Source organism: Macrobrachium rosenbergii, chromosome 19 (genome assembly GCF_040412425.1).
Source record: "Macrobrachium rosenbergii isolate ZJJX-2024 chromosome 19, ASM4041242v1, whole genome shotgun sequence".
Taxonomy (NCBI): Eukaryota; Metazoa; Arthropoda; class Malacostraca; order Decapoda; family Palaemonidae; genus Macrobrachium; species Macrobrachium rosenbergii.
Window position 1 is genome coordinate 728,467 of NC_089759.1, and position 19,070 is coordinate 747,536.

A 19,070-nucleotide genomic window follows, 5' to 3' on the forward strand; every position below is an offset into this window, starting at 1 on the left:
TGGATCACGTCCTGGTCGTTAGGCTGGAGGAGAAAGGTGGTGTTGGCAGGGAGGAACTCGAGCTGGACTCCATCATAATAAAGATCCAGAAGGTGGCCACTAGCACTATCCATAATCAACAGCATCTTGAACTCCAAGCACAAGTCGTTGAGGTAATCCTTAACTTGAGGGATGCAGCTCTGAATGAACCAGTTATCCTTGCAGCCTTGTAAATGAGGCCTGGTTTCAGCATGAAGCCAGCAGCATTGCCACACATGATGAGGGTAACCCTACCCATCTGGGCCTTGAACCCGGGGCCTCTGGCTTTTTCCTTCATGAAGGCATTTTCTTCAAGAACAAGCCAGTCTCATCCATATTGAACACCTGGTGTGGATGGTAGCCTTGTCCCTGATGATTTTCTTGAAGGTCTCAGGATATTTTGTGACCGCTTACATGTCTACCGATGACACTTCCCCGTGCAGCGAAACACTCTTTAGGTGGAACCACCTTTGAAAACCTTGAAGAGCTTATGATGGTCCTGCTCCTTCCTCTTCCTCTTTTTTCTTCTTCTTCAGCGGGTACATTGAAGCCTAAGAAGCCTGATTTCTGTATGTCGCCACCTTCAGTAGCAATCGAAAACTGGCGGTAGAGTTATCTTGCGTTTTCACAGATGATGTTGGTGTCAAGAGGATTTTCTTCTTACGGCAGTCCGTGATCCAAAAAGCCAAGGCCAACTCTATCCTCACGATGCTCTTATCATGCACAGTGGAAACACAACCTTAACTCCGTCTCTTTCATCTTGATGTACCAGATGGTACTCTCATTCGCGCCATAATGCCAGGCTACTGTGGCGTAACTTTTCCCTTTCTTCAGCATATCCAGAAGTCATACTTTCTCCTGGAGCGTCATGACCTTCCTCTGGTGCTCAGGCTGTTTGCCAGAAGCCTTAAAAGGAGCAGGGCATTTAGGAGGAATCTTAGGACATGGTTCAAGAAGATGCACACAGATTTACACTGCAAACAAAGATGCAGAAAGTAAACAGATGCAGTACATAATGAAACACTCAAACAGTGGAAGGATATGCTTTGAAGTGGCAGGGATTGGGGCTCAGCAGTACGTACATACATCTCCACGAGAGAAAGTTTTGGGGCTACACAGCCAATCAGCGCCAAGGAAAATGAATGGCGCTCCTGGATTGGCTGCTTTGCAGATGCCAGCCAGTAGCATGTTTAGTAGCATTGCGCCTAGGTATTTCAGCTTTCCAAGATGCATTTTCCTTTCGTGGGCTCTGTTTTTGGAATTCCCAGGGTGGTTTTTGGGGCGAACATTACAAAAAAGAAAAAAAATTTATTGATATTTAATATTTAGAAATTAGTCAATAATTTTTTTTATCAAAAAATATATTTACCCATGAAAATACAGTAAAATGAAAATACTGTAGAATGATGGGACAGATTCCACAGACTAAACAAACCTAACATATCATTTGGAGGTAGTCCCGTTGTTGTACAAACTACCCACGTATTTTAGATGTGCTCTGCCATGGCTATCCTCCTAAAACACTTTAATATCATTTCAAAATCATCTTACAACACAGCTAAATATCAAGAAAATGTATGGTATGTGTAGTACAAGATGCACAAAATATCAGTGTTATGTGCAGTACATACCTATACTGTGTACAATGCACAAATGACCCAGCATCTCTGCCCAGCCTCTACTGTTCATGTGTTCTGTATCGGTGCATATCAATGTACTGTACTGTACTTTGCGTATCTTTCTGGCAAAGAGCCTGAGTGCCAGAGGAAGGTCATGATGCCCCAGGAGAAGGTAAGACCTGAAAATGTTGAGGGATGGAAAAGTTACGCCGCAGTAGCCACCGATTATGGTGTGAATGAGGGTACCGTTCGGTACATCAAGAAGGAAGAGGATGAGGGGAGAATGCTATTTGCAAGGATCCTTGTTGGAGATGAAGTCGACACCCTCATTGATGCCCACTCAGACCCCCTGACGGACCAGGATTTGGAAGAGCTGACGAAATTTGCCAGTGAGGAAGACGACGCAGTAGGTTCAAAGGATGAGGATGGGGAGGAGAATGAGGGTCTGTCTCTGGAACGTCGCTCTTGAAGTATGAGGGCAACCAGGGAGCTGCAGGAGATGAATGAGACATGGGATCCTAATATGGAACGTTCCATAGACTTTTCATATGGCCTTGATGGGATTTTGGGGTCCTATAATAACCTCGTAAGCGTGAAGAAGCAGCAGAGCACTCTAAAGCCTCCCAAAGACCCTGAAGAAATGCAATTGGTGGATGAAGAGCCTGAAGAAGAGGAAGAGGCTCCTCCAGAGGAGATGTAACTCCTCTGCTTTGCTGTGCAGTCATATCATCATCTTCATCGGACTGCACAGCTAATTCATCATCATCATATTCAGTCAACATTCATCACTGGTGGATACCTGTATGATTTATGTAATCTTAATATTTGAAAGTGACAGATTTTTAAACTAATTTGTATTTTTCCTAACTATACAAACCTGAGGTCCTTTACATAAGGAATTACCTTCAGCGAAGCTGGAATGGCCGTTTAACTTTTGAACAAGGTGGTTAGGCAGTTCACTACTGTCCGGTTGGAAGGAATCCCACCTGCCCGGATGTAAACATTCCAGTTTGCCTTTCGGCCCGGGTAACAGATTGAGGGGTGGCGTGAGGTGAGCATAAAACTTTAAAGGACCTCAGGTTTGTATAGTGAGGAAAATACAAATTTCTTCAAAAATTTGTCATTTGTTCTTACACAGTATACATACCGTCAGTCTTTACATAAGGAAGATGTACTTGGAGGAAGGACTCTAAATGAGTCTCTGAACTGACTGGAGTTCGCCACACCTGCGTTCTCTTCCTGGTCGATAGAGTGAGGAAGAGTACCTTGCCTTTGATATGTTGAACGGAGTATAAGAGCTACATGTTCAATTGTCAGACCTCTGGGCCTTTTCGAACGAGTGGGTAAAATGCGGCATTCAAAAAAGGGCTAGGATGAATCTATGAGTTGGAGACAACAAAACAAATATGAATACTTGGTTTGTTTTATTGCTAGGGTCCCCTTCCTCCCTTTGCTAGAGAAAGGGGCAGGGTTGCTTCTATTAAGTGTAAAACATAGAGAATAGAGTGGGTGCTCGATGTGACACTTAACCGCATTGGTCGCCAGTTCCAGCACATGGTGGCTTGTTATCCTACTCTGCCTGTAGAGAAAGAGTGAAAGATGATGAAGAAGGAAGAGGAGGAGAGGCCAGCCACTCACACATAAACTCTTTTTTTCCATAACTGAAGACTGTAGGTGAGATGCAACCTGTCTTCTTAGAGAAGCTGGGTAAGCTACATAACTTGTTGAGCAGCCACCACAGGACCCGAGAAAGAAGTGTCCAAGGACTTGTGGGCAAACCACACCCCTGCCTTCAGTACCTGAGGAACTGACAGATTTTTCTGGAATGCGAGGAAGGGACCCGTGCCCCAGGCTTTGTGATCTCTTGGATGAAACGTACTGGTGTTGTCCTCACCAGCTACAGAGTACACTCTACACTCTTTTGATCATCTCATGAAGCCAGAAAGAGGCTGCTTTCTTTGACACCTCTTTCTTGGTCGAGACAGTACTAACAGAGTCGTCAATACTCAGGCTAGAGATGTTGAGTCCTCTTAAGATAGTACCATGACACTCTAACAAGGCATAGTAGCATCTTGTCTGGATCATTAGCAACAAATTCCTCCAGGGAGGGGATTGTGAAGGACTCGAATCTGGTGTCAAGGACCGATGGATTCAGAGTCTTCGCTACGAAATCCAGGACAAAGTTGAGCGTAACTGATCCCCACCCCCTCGAGTGATTAACATTGAAGGAAAGTCCATGAAGTTCGCCTACTCTCTTTGCTGATGCCAGGGCAACCAAGAAGATGGTCTTGAGGGTCAGATCCTTGTCTGACGAATCTTGTATGGGCTCGTACGGTGCATGAATCAGGCTCCTCAAAATGAGTCATGTCCCACTTGGGGCCTGAGTTCCCTGGGAGGGCAAGACCTCTCGAAGCTTCTCACCAGCAGAGAAATCTCCAGCGAGGAGGAGATATCTACTCCTCTTAGGTGTAGGACTAGGACCAGGGCAGCCCTATGGCCTTACACGGCTGAGATGGAGAGAAGCTTCTCTCAGTGAAGAAAGACAAGGAAGTCTGCTACCTGCTGAATAATGGCTCTGACTGGAGAGAGACCCCATCTACAACACCAACTGCAGAGGACAGCCCCCTTTCCCTGGTACAGTATACTGCTGCAGAGGATTGTCTGAGATACCCAGCCATCTCTGTTGCTGTCCGGTGAGAAAAGCCTCTCGCTCACAAGAGATGCTGGATAGTCTCCACCTGTGAAGACACAGACTGCACTGCCTGAGGGGACCGTTCCAAGTGCGGTTGACACAGGAGGTTGTGCCCGAGGGGACTCTCTCTTGGTGCCTCGGAGGGCAGAGCTAGTAGGTTTGGATACCAAACAGCATGAGGCCGCTTGGGAGCCACCAGGGTCATTCGAGATTCAGGGTGATCAACAGGCGTAAGTGTTGTGGTTATCCCATTGGGTGTTGAAAAGTGTCTGGTACGATGGAGCAGAATACCTGAAACTTTCTGTTGTCCTGGGTGGCAAAAAGATCGATGGAAGGAGGCCCCCACAACTCAGCCTTTCAGTAATGTCTGTGTCAAGGGACCACTCCGTCCCTATCACTTGATCCTGGCAACTGAGCTTGTCTGCCACTATGTTCCTCTTGCCTGGAATGTATCTGGCTGACAGCTCTACCGAGTGAGCTACTGCCCATTAGTCAGCCTGCATTGTCAACTGATGAAGCAGAAGGGATACTGGACCCCTTGCTTGTTGACACATGCTACTACTATGGTGTTGTTGCTCATCAACACCACTGAGTGTCCCATCACTCGATCCCAAAAATCTTGGAGAGCCAGGAAGGCCGCCTTGCGTTCCAGGATATTGATGTGAAGAGGTGTTTGTCATTTTGGTCCCACACACTTGAATACCCAGTAACTCTTTCAGGTATGCACCCCATCCATTGCTCAATGTGTCTGAGAACAAGCATGTCGGAAGGGGTAGTATGCAGGGACACTCCTATTACAAGGTCCCTGTCATCCTTCCACCAGTCTAGGTCCTGCCTTACTTCCTCTAAGAGAGGAGTGGGAAAGGACTGGGAATCTTGAGCCTGAGACCAGAACTCTTTTGTTCTCCACTGGAGAGAACAAAGGTGAAGCTGCCCATGAGGGACCAGCTTCTCCAAGGACGACAGGTGACCAAGGATGACTTGCCACTGCCAAGCTGGTTGCTCCCCCTGGGACAGGAACAACTGCGGTGCCTCCCTGAACCTGCTGATACGCGAGTCTAAGGGGAAAACTCTTGCTGCTGCCATATCTATCAGCATGCCCAGGTACTTTATCCTCTGCTTGGGTATGAAGAAACCGCGTACGGGAGCTCACCAGGACAAGCCAATCGTTGAGATACCTCAACAGACGTATCCTGTGCAAATGGGCCTGAGCTGAGACGGGTGAACACTCGCGTGAACACCTGGGGAGCCGTCGAGAGCCTGAAGCAGAGTACCCTGAACTGGAGTACTGTTTCCCTGAGGATAAAGTGTAGGTACTCGTGAAAGGACGGGTGGTTGGGTATTTGAAAGTATGCATCCTTCAAGTCCACTGACAGCATTATGAAGTTGTTATCCCTGATGGAAGTGAGCATGGAGCATGTCGTTTCCATCGTGAACCAAGTCTGGCGAACGAATCAGTTCAAGGGAGAGAGATCTATGACTGACCTCCAACCCCCCCAAAGCTTTCTCTGCGAGATAGATATGGCTGTAAAAGTCCGGGGACTGACCTGTCACAAGTTCTACAGTGCCTTTCTTCAGCATCACCTGCACCTCCTCCTGAAGGGTGAGATCCTTCGGTGAGCCAGGAACTTGAGTCAGGAGATGGACCGGGTTGTTGGTGAGGGGTGGTTGAGACTTGAAGGGAAGTAGATAGCCCTCCCGAAGGACATCCACTACCCAGGTCTCAGCTCCATATCGTTGCCATGTTGCCCAATGACTCGACAGGCACAACCCCACCAATGCCAACAACTGGAGGGAACGTCACCCCTAGCGTCCTCCCTTCTTCTTTCCTTTGTCCCCTTTTCCAGACTGGAATGGGGTTGAAAGAGGCATGGCTGCACCCCCTTCTTGGCAGAGGAGGAAGGAGGCTGGGCGTTTCCTTGGGTCCCCTTCGAAGCCTGGGACTTCTTAGGGGCCAAGGAAGTTCTAGCCTGACCCAGGTGTTGAGCTGCAGTGACACACAAAGACCCGGAGGTCTTTGCCACTGCCTGGTGGACAAGGTGGTCATTATCCTCAACACATCCCTTATCCACTGTAGCTTCTACCAGATCTCTGGGGAAGAGAGAGGCAGAACCCAGCAATGGTCCATTCCTTGGGGTCAGATCTGATTGCAGGACGGCATCCCTCCTCTTCAACACCAGGTTAGCCCAAAGGTTTGCTGTCTGGTGGTCCAGGTAGGAGATAGCCCTACCTCCAGACTGGCACAGTCTCCCGAAGATGGAGTCCTCTCCAGGGGTGATCAAACCTGAGGAGGCAGCTACCTTGAAAACTATGAACAACCACAGATCCAACCAGGAGACTGCCTGAAGTGCTGTCATGGAGGCAGCCTCCAGATTCGCTGCTAGTGAGCATCCGTGGGTGTTGCGTAAGGCAATTTAAATGCAGTGTGAAAAGTGTTGGTTGGGAAATGCTAAAAGGGGGGAGAATTATAGAGGGATGAGTGAGTTTTTTAATTAGCATTTCCCAACGTTCTGTGTGAGAGAGAGAGAGAGAGAGAGAGAGAGAGAGAGAGAGAGAGAGAGAGAGAGAGAGCGGCGGCGGCGAGTGTAATTGTCGTTAGTGAGTGCTTGGTTGTTGGAAGAGGGATGAGGTCGTTAGTTTGTTTACGGCGCTGTCTGTCTGTGGAATATGTGAAGGATTTTTCGGTTTTTGAGTGAGTCTTGAGTCAGAGCTAGTGCCGGTCAGTCGTTTGGTCTTGGACAGTTTTTTGTGTGCTTTTTGAGAGTTGTTGGTTTTTCTTGTTAGTGTGCTGTTCTTGTTGTGTATATAGTTCTATCTTCTTTTTTTTTAATGTTTCCTTGTTTTGTTTGTTTGGTTTTGTGTGCTGTGTTGGCGACCGTGGACGCCTTACTCCATCTTCCAGCAACCGAGCACTCACTAACAACAATTACACTCGCTCTCTCTCTCTCTCTCTCTCTCTCTCTCTCTCTCTCTCTCTCTCTCTCTCTCTCTCTCTCTCAGAACGTTGGGAAATGCTAATTAAAAAACTCACTCATCCCTCTATACCTCTTGCTGCGAGATAGAGACCCCTTCTGCAGTAAGCTGCTGCAGCGAAAGACCTGGGCTTAGACGAACCACGTCCGGGTCAACTTGCCTAGTTGGCAGTGACCTCTCTGAGTGCATGTAAAAACTTCTGTTGAGGCAGAGGAGGGGGAATGCAGCTTTTCCTAACGATTCAAGCGAAGCGAATTCTCTTGCCCAGAGACCAGAGAATTCACTTGCTCGAGTACTACTTTGGAAAGCCTTGGGTTCCTTCTTAGGACCCCAGAAAGATTCAAGGAGTGACAGACAATTCACAGGAGTGGCCATGGCCCTTTCAACGAGATCGTTGTGCTGACAAATCAGTGCAATGATCTACACAAAGGTCATTTGCATCTGGGGGGTGTCTGATTCCTTGGGAAGAGGACCCTCGAGTCTTTTCAGGGCATGGTCCTCCTGATCCACTCTCCCCACAGGAGGGAGAACTCAGCAGACACCTTTGATTCTCCCTCGACCTTTTTAGCATACATCTGAGTCGATCTGAGAACCGAACCCGGACTGTAGAATTTCGTGGTAGGACTACATTGGGAAGAAGCATTCCCATTGGAGCCCTTCCTGTCTGACTCTCGCGTCCCAGTGTAACCCCAGGAGGTTGAGGAGACAGGTGAGGGTGATCGAGCACTCCTTCCTGTCCTACCGGAAGTACCAGCAGGAGAGCAAGGCTGAGGGTGATCGCCAACCCGTGGTGGCGATGGCTGTACCTCTAGGATATGCTCGCGAGGCGAGGCACTGTCCAGAGGAGAGAGCAGAGGTTCACACAAACATACCCCAAGGCTCTCGTCACACGAGCGGAGATGATCATGCGAACGTGAATGAGGGCTGGCCAGAGGAGAGTGGTCGCATAATCCCGGGCATGAACTTGAGCCATCCTCACGATGTGCTACAGTCTTCTTTGAGGCCAGAGCCTCCTGGCAAGAAGAAGACTGAGGAGGGGACCTCCTTGTTGCGTCTCTGGGTGTTCGGATCCTTGAGTGTGAAGCACATGGTCGGAAACCTGGCCAAGTACTTGAAGAAATACCGGTACGAGGTGAAGAGGTGAAGAAGCACCTGCATGCTTCAATACTTTCTCTCGCCATGTGTCTGAACCAGACCGGGGAGCAGATTCCCCAGTATTGGTTTGGCGTACTCGAGATTTTGACAAAACCCAAGTACTCGGAGTGACTCGATCCTGTTGAGCACTTGAAACTCCCGAATCACATCCAGGATGATCATCTGGAGCCTCCCCTACCTGAGTGTCCAAAGAAACACAGGAAGAGGGCAGGCACAGCACCAGTCTCTGAAGAAGACTTTCCAGAACTGGTTCAAAATGGGCGGGTCTTGGAGACTTGTGCATCGAGGCTCCTGAATAGTGAGACCTCGGTGAGATATGTGATGCAGCCCCCTAGTTCGAAGACTGGGGTGAACCAACAAGAGTTAGGGGAGAAGCAACCTTTTTCTCCTTTGGCTGGCAAGTGTCAGAAGAAGAAGGGAGGAGGCAGCAGAATACGAAGACGAAGAAGACAACAATGACACCTTATAACACCTCCTCGGTGATTTCTTCTTCTTCAACATCTTCAGGATCGTGTTCAGCAAGCAGTCCCCCATACAGGAGGGAGTGGCAGGAACAGCAGGCAGGAGGGTTACCGCACAACCTGGGGCAGGAGCATGAGGCGCAGTATGGTCCACAATAGCCGGGATCGTCAAGGTTGGAGCATGAGTGGTGACTGAGGAGGTGGTCTCAACAAACAATATCATCATCACGGTCGTGGTGGTAGCAGTGACTGAGGTGTGGGTTACTGCAGGAATCTTGGGTGCGTGAGGAGGCCTCAGGTGCACGAGCAAGCCCTGCATAGAAGGAACACCCAAGAGACCCAGGGAGAGCCAAGTCTCTTGGAGTTCATCCACTTGACATGAAATAGAAACAGTCGGGTTAGGGGAGGTAGACTCCTCCCACCCCGAGGAAGAAGCTTCCCCCTCAGAGCGAGTGGTGACCACCAAACCGAGGTTGTCCTGGTCACTACTGTATTGTAGTATTAATTACAAAAAAAGCTAAATAAAATTTTAGGAAATGGAACAATTCAGAAAAATTAGATTACAATTTAAGAAAGGAAATAGTTAAGAATACCAGCTTCTGCTATAAGCTTAACCCTTAGTGGACGGATTGAGCTTCAGTGTGAAGCAGAATTACGCACCACTGTTGTGGTAATAATGATTCAAAACAAAGGTGCCAATACTTCTATATGCTATAAATTCACTAATGGCAACTTTTATACAGACGTGAGAGTTAGGCCAGTAACAGTAATGCTTGTGACTCACATGAGTCTTTTTGTAAATTTGCTTGTAAATATACAAAGGGGTTGCTGCTGTTTTTTGTTTTTGTCTTATACGATAGTATGTCAGTTGTTAATGTAATTTTACAAAGAAAATTGCAAAGAAATATTAGAAAAAGCATGTAAAAGTAAAAAAAAGTTACTGAATCTTCCTTCTCGTAAATGTACATGAATATTTTACAACAAATATGCCAAAAATTTGTTTCTGCTTTTATTTCTTATCTGTTTTGATATTGTGGGAGCAGTAATAATAATTTTACAAAATCCAAAAAACTTATTTATTAGAAAAAAACATATATAAGTTGGTAAAATTTATGATTGTCTTGTAAATGAGGCCCCACAAGGGGTTGTAAATAGTCATTTTCAACTTCTCGTGGAAGGTAGGGAAAATTTTTTAGAATTTTTTTATTTATACAGTGTGAATGTACATGTCATTCTCCTTCCATTGATGTGATTTTTTTGTTATTTTGCCAACCTCAAAGTTTCCCTGGTCTGGGGTGCTGCACATTGATAAATTATGCCGTCCCTTAAGGGCTAACATACAACAGGCATCCTGTAGAAGATCCCTTCTTCATAGAAGAATCGGTATCTAAGATCTTCAAGGCTTCAAGGGATTTAATTGACTAAGGCTTAACAGTCTGTGGGACAAAGGAAATATAACAATTGGCAGGTGTCCACAAGTCAGAAACTCATGGGTTCAACAATTGTACCTATTGTGGAGTCAACAGAGAGTTGTACAGTATCTACCTTTGGGGCACACTGTTTTGCTTCCTGATGAGATAGAACATTTGGAATTTCTCTCATTTTATTTTGATCTGTTGAGTTCTAGTGCTGTCTCACTAAGAGATCTTTTGAAACTTGTCATAAAGTCTTTTGAAGCTTGACAAGAAGTCTCACCATTCCATGTTTACATGCCTCTCCCTGCAGCTTGAAGATATTGAAACTCCTGTGGGTTGTTCTTAACCTTGAGAGATTGACAGACCATTACAGTGAGGAGCTTTGCTTATTTTGGTGTGATTAAACTTGGATGGAATAACTTAAAGATTCTGTCGTCTCCAAACAACCTCTTCCCCATCTTCCCTTTTATGGTTTTTAAAGTTTTCCATGTGCCTCCACAGATTATTTTTTACTCTCTTCCTCTTTCATTATCTAGATATCTATAATGAAGTAATTCAACAACTATGTCTTTATATCCAGGTACACCTGAAACACAGCAAATCTGGATTTTAGTGCTCTGCATACAATGATATAAAGCTGCTCAAAAATAGATGGGTTGAATTAGAAGCATCTATGCATTGCTAAAAGTGGTGTAAATAGTTGAAGATGCAAAAGGAGGTTCACCCATAAAGTTAAAAGTGTTACTATTCTCTCCAGGTGCAGTGCAAGCATGGGATCCATAGAAATAGAACAAACTCTTCTACTGTGCTTTTTTTGCACCAATAAAGTACTGGTAAAGCCATCTGAAGGGTTACAGAGAGAGGTTACTGATATCTTAAAAGGCAGCACCTTATCCCTACCATGAGTCAGATTATTCAACAACTTTCGCATTCTGATGCCTGCATGGCTCTGGGGATTAAGAGTGACCATCATTGTGTCAAAAAAAAATTCTGTTTTCATACTCAAAAGGAAGTGAGTCTGAAGCCTTATGTAACCTATACAGTATCAGGTAATTGAGGACTGGCAACATAGGTCAGCTATTGGACTCAGCATAGGCAAAGATTTGAGTATGCCAAATGTCAAAATAATGACAATATGGTGCACAGGATTTAAAGTTTTTTTTAAAAACTATGTGTTGTTGAAGACTATACTTTATACTCATAAGTCATCTTAGAAAAATAAGGATTTTTTTTACAGTCTCAGTAGTTTGTGCTAAAGCTTTAGAAATAATAAAGCTTCCAGATGTTTTGTTTCCAGCATCTTAAGATGAGTGATCCATGTCAACCTATGGTCAGAAATTAAACCCAGGAAGCCAGTTTCTTCCATACAGGGAATTCCTTAATGTTGAATGTAAATGTTTTGATTTTGATGTTGTCCATGAAAAAATGAAAACTTGAAGCTATTCAGATCTGCCTCTCTGGTATTTTGATATGTTGTGAGGTGGAGCTTTCTTTCAACTTTGGACATTCGTGACCATGCAAGTGAAATTGAAGATAATCAACAAAAGTTGAGTGGGGAATGTCTTGGGGAATGGGAGTGGAAAGACTGGTAGTAGAGTAATGCCTTATCTACTCTGAAAGAACGACCTGCTAAAAATTTCTGAATAAATAATGACAAATTGCCTCCTATTCCAGAGTTGTAGGCATGTTTTAAGAATTCTGTGCTTCCAAGAAGTCATATGTCTTTTCAATTACGAGAATTCTGTCTTATGTACTGCTTGAATGCAGATGACTCCAGATGAAATGGCATGTCTTTTGTAGAGCTGTTCTCCCAAAAACATTTCTATGCAGGTGATAGGATACCTGATTTTTCTAGTCATTACCAGCCTTGCATTGACCCTCTGTTTTTCATGATCTCGCGTACAAGACAAAGTGTCATTGTAATTGGGTGGTAGTTTGCAGTTAAAATTTTCTTTCCCAATTTTTAAAAATGCAAATAGCAACGTCCCAAACTGTTTCGTACCTTTGGTTTTACATAACATTGATGCTATGTAACATAAAATGCTGTGTTCATGTGTGCACAATTCATTCTTACATATGGAATTTCATCAGGGCCTTGGGCTGTATCACTTCACATTGATAAGAAAAGGTTCAAATTTTCTCTATAAAATGAAGAGTTGAAGATTCTTTACTATTTGTATTAAAGTTGATTGTCTTTGGTTTTTCTATATAGGTTTTAGCTTTATGGAGAATCTTCTGATTTCTGGGTCACTTTCAAAATGGTTAGCCACTATGTCACTTTCTAGACCACTGAATTTCAAAACTGGTGGAGAATTTAGAATAAGTTTGCTTCATGCCATTTTATTAATGTTCTCCAAACAGCAGAAGGGGAAGGAAGTCTTGTACTCACTGAAGAAACAAAGGATCAAGAAGTGATGTTGAGCTGCTTTTATTAACAACCTTATGTAGGATGTTGTTTTATTCACTGCAGTTTCAATGGCACCTAATCATTGCAATCCTCATAGAGCAATATCCAAAGTTCCATTGACCGCCAAGAGATTGTTGGAACAAACCTGTAGTTTCTTGAATGTGCATTCCAACTCAGTGAAGGTTCCATTGAGTAAATTGGCTGCATTCATTGACAACTTGGAACAAACAAGCTAAAAACATAGTCTCTTCCAACTTACCTGGTTGAGGTAATAAATATCCTCAAACATCACCATGTGGACTACCAGGAAATGTAGGTCTAGGCTTGCTGAAATACTGCCAATAATTGTTTTTTACTCATTACTTAAGAAACTATAAATGAGATCAAAAACATTCCTTCCAACTCCTGATTTACAATTTTCATGTATAAGACCCTTATAGTTAACCAAACAGAGGTAGCATATACTAAAATCACTTGAATAAGCCTTTTCTTAGATTGTGGAACTAAGATTTATATATATTTTTGCCATATCTTTAATCACATTTATTTATTTCAGATATGAAGGTACTGGGCGCTCTCTTTCCTTGAAACTTCTTAATCAGCTTCGTCAACAAGCTTCTGGATCAGCTGATTCAACTGTAACTGCTGGCACTGATATTTCTGCAAGTAAGTTATTATTTCGGGAATAATTTCTATTTATTCAGTAACAAAATATTAGAAGACAAACCTTCTCCTAGGTCCTTAGGGCTTTCTTAGGGCTCACCCTTTTGTTGTATAGTTGTACAGAAAAGGGATTGGGTTGCACAGATTCCTAGAAGACTGGCTGTGATGACAACTGCAACTTAAGAATGCCATAGGATCTTTTGGAACTTCTCAACCTGGGCAGTTTCCTTGGTTCCTTGTCAACACAGCAAGTTAGACCTAGTCTCTTTGAAGAGTTTTGGGTATGATCCCCTATTGTCAGAAGCTTGAGATTCAAACCTCATTTTGCAGGGTTTCTGTTGTCTTCCCACCTCTCTTGCAGGGTTACGGAAAAAACTCAGACAGGTTCCATAAGCAGGGTGGGGAGATCTTTGTGTTTTGTTATACAGGACATTTTAACAAGACCTATGGAATCTGCTGGCAGGAAATCCTTTTGCTTCCCTGCTTCAGAGCTGATGTTGACAGATGTTTATAGATGCTTCAAACAAAGTTTGCTAGATCTTGTCATGTCTAGTCAGTACTCTGAGATGTAGCAGGAATTATGCTTGAATATGAATCATGTTAGACAATGCCTCTTTGGTGGTATAGTTCAAGCACAAGGAGCACAAAATCTCATGTATTGTACCATCTCTGTGTGGAGATTCTTAGGTAGACAGACCCCTCGACTTGGGACCATGTTGACATGGTGAAGGGGCTCTTGAACCCCAAGAATTTGTTCCCAGGTTTGAGTCCAAGAGTCCCATGTATCATTATATACATCTTTGGATTAATTTTTGTGGAACTTTCCACCTTTGCTCAAATTTATTGGACCTGATAAATAGGAAAAGATATCATAGCTGGGACTGGGTTTATATCTGGAGCTAAATAGTGGGAACTGTGGTAGGACCATCAACTGCCTGATAATGCTCGGACCTGAGAGATATCAGATTGAAAGCTCAAAGATGGAACTATTCTTTAGGGCTGGACCATGGATTCCAGGGGGCTCTGGTTCTGGGGATAGGACTCTCAGGCATTCCAGCCAGTTTGCCCATAATATGATTAGGATGGGGATGATTGTATTCTTGTAATATTCTCAGTTCTAGCAAGTGGGTATGGCTTGCACTTGGGCCACTCTAATCATGTTGTGCCATCCCCTGTGGGGTTGGGTAGGGTTGGGACGCAGACATTTGGGAGTCGGCTCTCACTTGTGCCGTTGGTGGAAGAATAAACGTCATGAAAGGCTAATGATATCTTTTTAAAGTTTTCAGGTTTAATTTTTCTTTTTTTCCCCTCAAATCTTTATGACAAGTAGAAATAAAGATTCGAGCCCTGGGCCCTTTGATAGCACTGTCTTGGCACAGTTGACGGCTGCAGGAACCTCCTCCTTTGACAGCCTTTTCTTAGGAAAATCCGAGAAACATTCTAGTGTAATTACACTGGAACTCTATGCTCCAGTACAGAGCAAACCTAAAAAAATTAAATATTGTCTTGACCCACCCCTGACTCACTTTGACTCTCTCCTTGGAAGTGGAAGTTGGTCAAGGTTTCTACCCTTAGAAACAGAACGTAAAATTAAACAGACATTCAGCGACAGAAATGTCATTTAGACAGATAAAAGATGTGGCTTATAGAAGCCACAACAAAGAGTCAGTCTGAGGACTATATGTCTATAACAACAATAGATGATATAAATGTAAAAATTAAAAAACATTACACTATGAATAGCATTCTGGACTCTTAAAAAAAAGGTATCCCAGAGTCCAAGATTGTTAGGTTATAATATCCCGAGTAAGCAAAGAAATAAGCAAATGTTAAAAATTGCAAAAATAAAATTTGAAGGTCAAAATCTACCTCAAAAAATAAAATAATAGGCCAAAACAGAGAAACAAGACCATATGTCCCAAAGCCAGTACAGTGTTAAAGTTGTAGTAAATATGGGCAAGCAAAGAAATATTGTAGAAGTGAACCTGTGTGCGGTATTGAACCTGTGTGCGTGTATTGTGCATCTGAGAAACATGCCACACAACGGCAGTGCAGTGAACCAAAGTGTATAAACTGTGGGCCAGACCATCATGCAAGGTCCATAGAATGTATTTACTATATATACAATAGAGTTAAAAATATTACAAGAAAGAACTGGGATGTCTATAAAAGAAGCTAAATTAGAATTGAAAGTGAGAGGAATTCAAGATCCATCTAAGAAACATACATATTCTTCAATAATAAGAACCAATAATGAAAGAAAAACGCATACTGACAGTTGTAACGGAACACAAATAAATCTCAAGGAGAAATAAATACATTCCAAAAAAAAACTGAGATTGTAAAGAATCAAGAAACAGGTGCAAATGATATGGATAATATTTTATCAAATTCATTTGAAATATTAATGCAAATAGCTCAGAAAGATACCACCACAGGAGTAGGAGAGGAAAGTTGTGATGGACTAGAAAATAAAGATAAAAAGAGGCCTTTGGAGAGAACACCACCCAAAACAAAGAAACCAACTATTATTAGAGAAACATCGGTTAAACCAAAGACAGAGTATATGAAGAAAGAACAAAAACAGAAACAAGCTGAGATTATACTTTTTCTCGTAAAATAATAGTAAAATCTATGGAAGCAGATCTTAAAAACACCAAAGAGGTACAGTAGAAGAGATCCATACCATAGATTACAATGATTATGTCAAGGGAGAAGGGATTACTCCATCTCCAGTAATCGATACAAGAACAAATGAAACAAGAACTATACATGATAAACAATTGTGGATGTAACAATTATTTCATTGAATTATACAATAATAACAAAAACTTAACAAAAGATGGTTTAACAAACATTAAAAATTTTATAAAATAGAAAAAAAGAAACCACTAATTTGAGTGCCCATGAAAAAGGTTTCTTGTGCATTGCACACTTAATATATTAGTACGTCCTAAAAGGTTTCTTGTGCATTGCACACTTAATACATTAGTACGCCCTTGACTTACAGTGCCGCCGACTTACAACAATTCAGTCTTTGGCACTTTTTCAGTACAGTTAACAGCGTTTTACATCACTGCAACTTGATGTTGCATCGGTGTTTACAACGCTGTAACTTGATGCAGCATCAAGTTACGGCGCCATAACTAAGTTATGTAAGCGCTGTTAAAGCACTGATAACGGAGAAAATTTCGACTTATGGCGGAAATCAACTCATGGCATGGCGCTGGAATGGATCCCCAGCCGTAAGTCAAGGGTTACAAAATCATAATGAAAAATGGGTTTTTGTTGATTTCATTAAAAATGCTGCTGATAAAGCAATACCAAAATCAAAATCTCATCCAACAAAACACAAAGTCCCATGGTAGTCTGAAAAACTAACAGAATTAATAAAAATAAAACACCAAACTGGAAGACGATTGGATAATTTGAATAGAAAGTTTAGTAAAATAAAGAAAACATTACCGTTATTAGAAGAAAATTTACAAAAACTAACTACATTAGTATTAGATAATTGATGTGTTAAAACCTCTGTATAACAGAATATCTGCCAAATTTAAAAAATAAGTAATTCAAGGAAGAATCATTTCATGGGGGAAATGTGTATCAGATCTCTCTAATAATACTCCCACACAAAAAATATGGAAAAAATTCGGGAAAATAAATGGTGCCCATGTTAAACCACCTAGACATGTCATATTAAAGATGGGAAAAGAATACTTGGTTTCAAAGAAATGAGTAATGTAATAGGAGAAAATTTAGCAAAAGTAAATAGTGACAAAAATTTAGATGAACACTTCTGCTCAAAGAAAAATAGTACAGTATAGAATTAGTGACAATAAATTTTGAAACAATAGAAGATATATATTATAATAGAAAATTTAATATGGAAGAGTTGGAATTTGCTCTGTTGAACAGCAATAAATCTGCCCCTGGAGGTAACAGTATTTGTTCTGAAATGATGTGCCACATAGCACCTTTGGGAAAGTCCTACTTATTACAGTTCTGTACAATCACTCATGGCTTCGAAGTTTATTTCTTGACGAATGGCATAAAGCTATAATTATTCCTATCCCTAAACCTGGAAAGGATCCTAGTAAAATAAACAATTACAGACCGATTTCTTTAACAAGTTGTTTATGCATTTGCTAGAGAAAATGGTAAATGCTCGACTAACATGGCACATTCAAGAAAATAAAATTTTGAATCCCACTCAGTTCGGGTCATAGTGTAACAGACCTACATTAGATTCTCTATCTAACTTGGAAGACCACACATAAAGGGGATTTGAACGAAAACCAATTACTATAGCTATCTTTTTTGACAATGAAAAGTCATATAATACTACATAGAGATACGCAGTATTAAAAAGTTACATATAAACAGCATCCATGGACATTTACCCAGGTTTATCCAAAACTTTCTGACAAATCACACTTTTCAGATGAGAATTAATGATGTATTGCCAAGTACCTTTCCACTTGAAAATGGTGTTCCACAAGGAAATGTCCTTATTGGTACACTGTTTACGTTAGCAATAAATGGTATCAGTTTAAATCCACCTATTGGAATTAAAAAGTTATTTGTAAATGGATGATTTTGCCATATATTATTCAACATCTCAAATAAAACTTGCAGAACAAATCATTAATAAAAGCATAATAAAAATAGATGAATGGCCCTCATCTGTAGGCTTTAAATTTTCCATAGATAAAACTCAAGCAATCATGTTTTATAAAAATAAAAAGTGGAAAAGGGCATGAGGTTAGGTTCCAGAAACCCCCGCGCAAGGTGAATTTTCGCGTATATTTGGCACGGCCTCTAAAAATGCTAATAAATGCTTATTTCTAGAGTTTAAACACTAAGTATGATCCTAATCATGCTCCCAAAGTATGAAGCTAACTTTTAAATGAAAATAAAGTTACTGTAATTTCATTTAAAAGTTAACTTAATACATTACCCTTAAAAAAATAAATGAGTGGTTGACATAAAAATACAGTTGGTTCTCTCTCCCCTTCCAACCGATCTATTTCTAGAAGTCTTCTCAGCCTCGTTTTTAGGAACTTTATTCTACGTCTCTCTTTTTGTTCTGAAACGCTTTTTCATGAACATACAGTGTTTTTTATTTGGACTAATGCAAGGACAACTCTCTCTCTCTCTCTCTCCATAATAACTCAATTACTAATGTCTCTATGTTTTAGAACGTATTTGTCGCAGTAGCGCATTTACACTTAGTAGAGGTAGGCTGTACAGGTAAAGTTATATCAGTTTAAACTATCTACTGTACAGGTAAAGACGTACAGAGAAATAAGAAGTTGTGTGAGCACAAACTACAGACGAGAGAGAGAGAGTTAAGGGTTATACTTACTTAAGAGAATGAAATTATTTATCAGTTATTATGGAGAGAGAGAGAGAGAGAGAGAGTTGTCCTTGCTTAAAATATCAAGTTAAATTATTTATGAATTATTATAGAGACAGAGAGAATAACATGAAAGAAAGAAAGAGAGAGGGAGAAATTTATTCTTATGTTAGGTATCAAAAGATGGAAATTCATGATTTATGAAGGAAAAAGGTAAAAGAAAGAAAGAGAGCGAGAGATTAGTAGTAGAAATCCTTTGACACGCTGTGGGCAACGATTGACATGTTTGACAGCTTTGCCCTCGCCCC

General features: G+C 41.9%; 1 protein-coding gene across 1 annotated transcript in view; it reads left to right on the forward strand.

Moving 5' to 3' along the window:
• LOC136848545 (RNA cytidine acetyltransferase-like) overlaps positions 1-19,070 on the forward strand; it is a 427,260-nt gene that overhangs the window by 235,726 nt on the left and 172,464 nt on the right. The window contains exon 9 of the mRNA XM_067120821.1: positions 13,297-13,406. Within this exon, the coding sequence (XP_066976922.1) occupies positions 13,297-13,406 (110 nt within the window). The remainder of the gene's footprint in view (positions 1-13,296; positions 13,407-19,070) is intronic.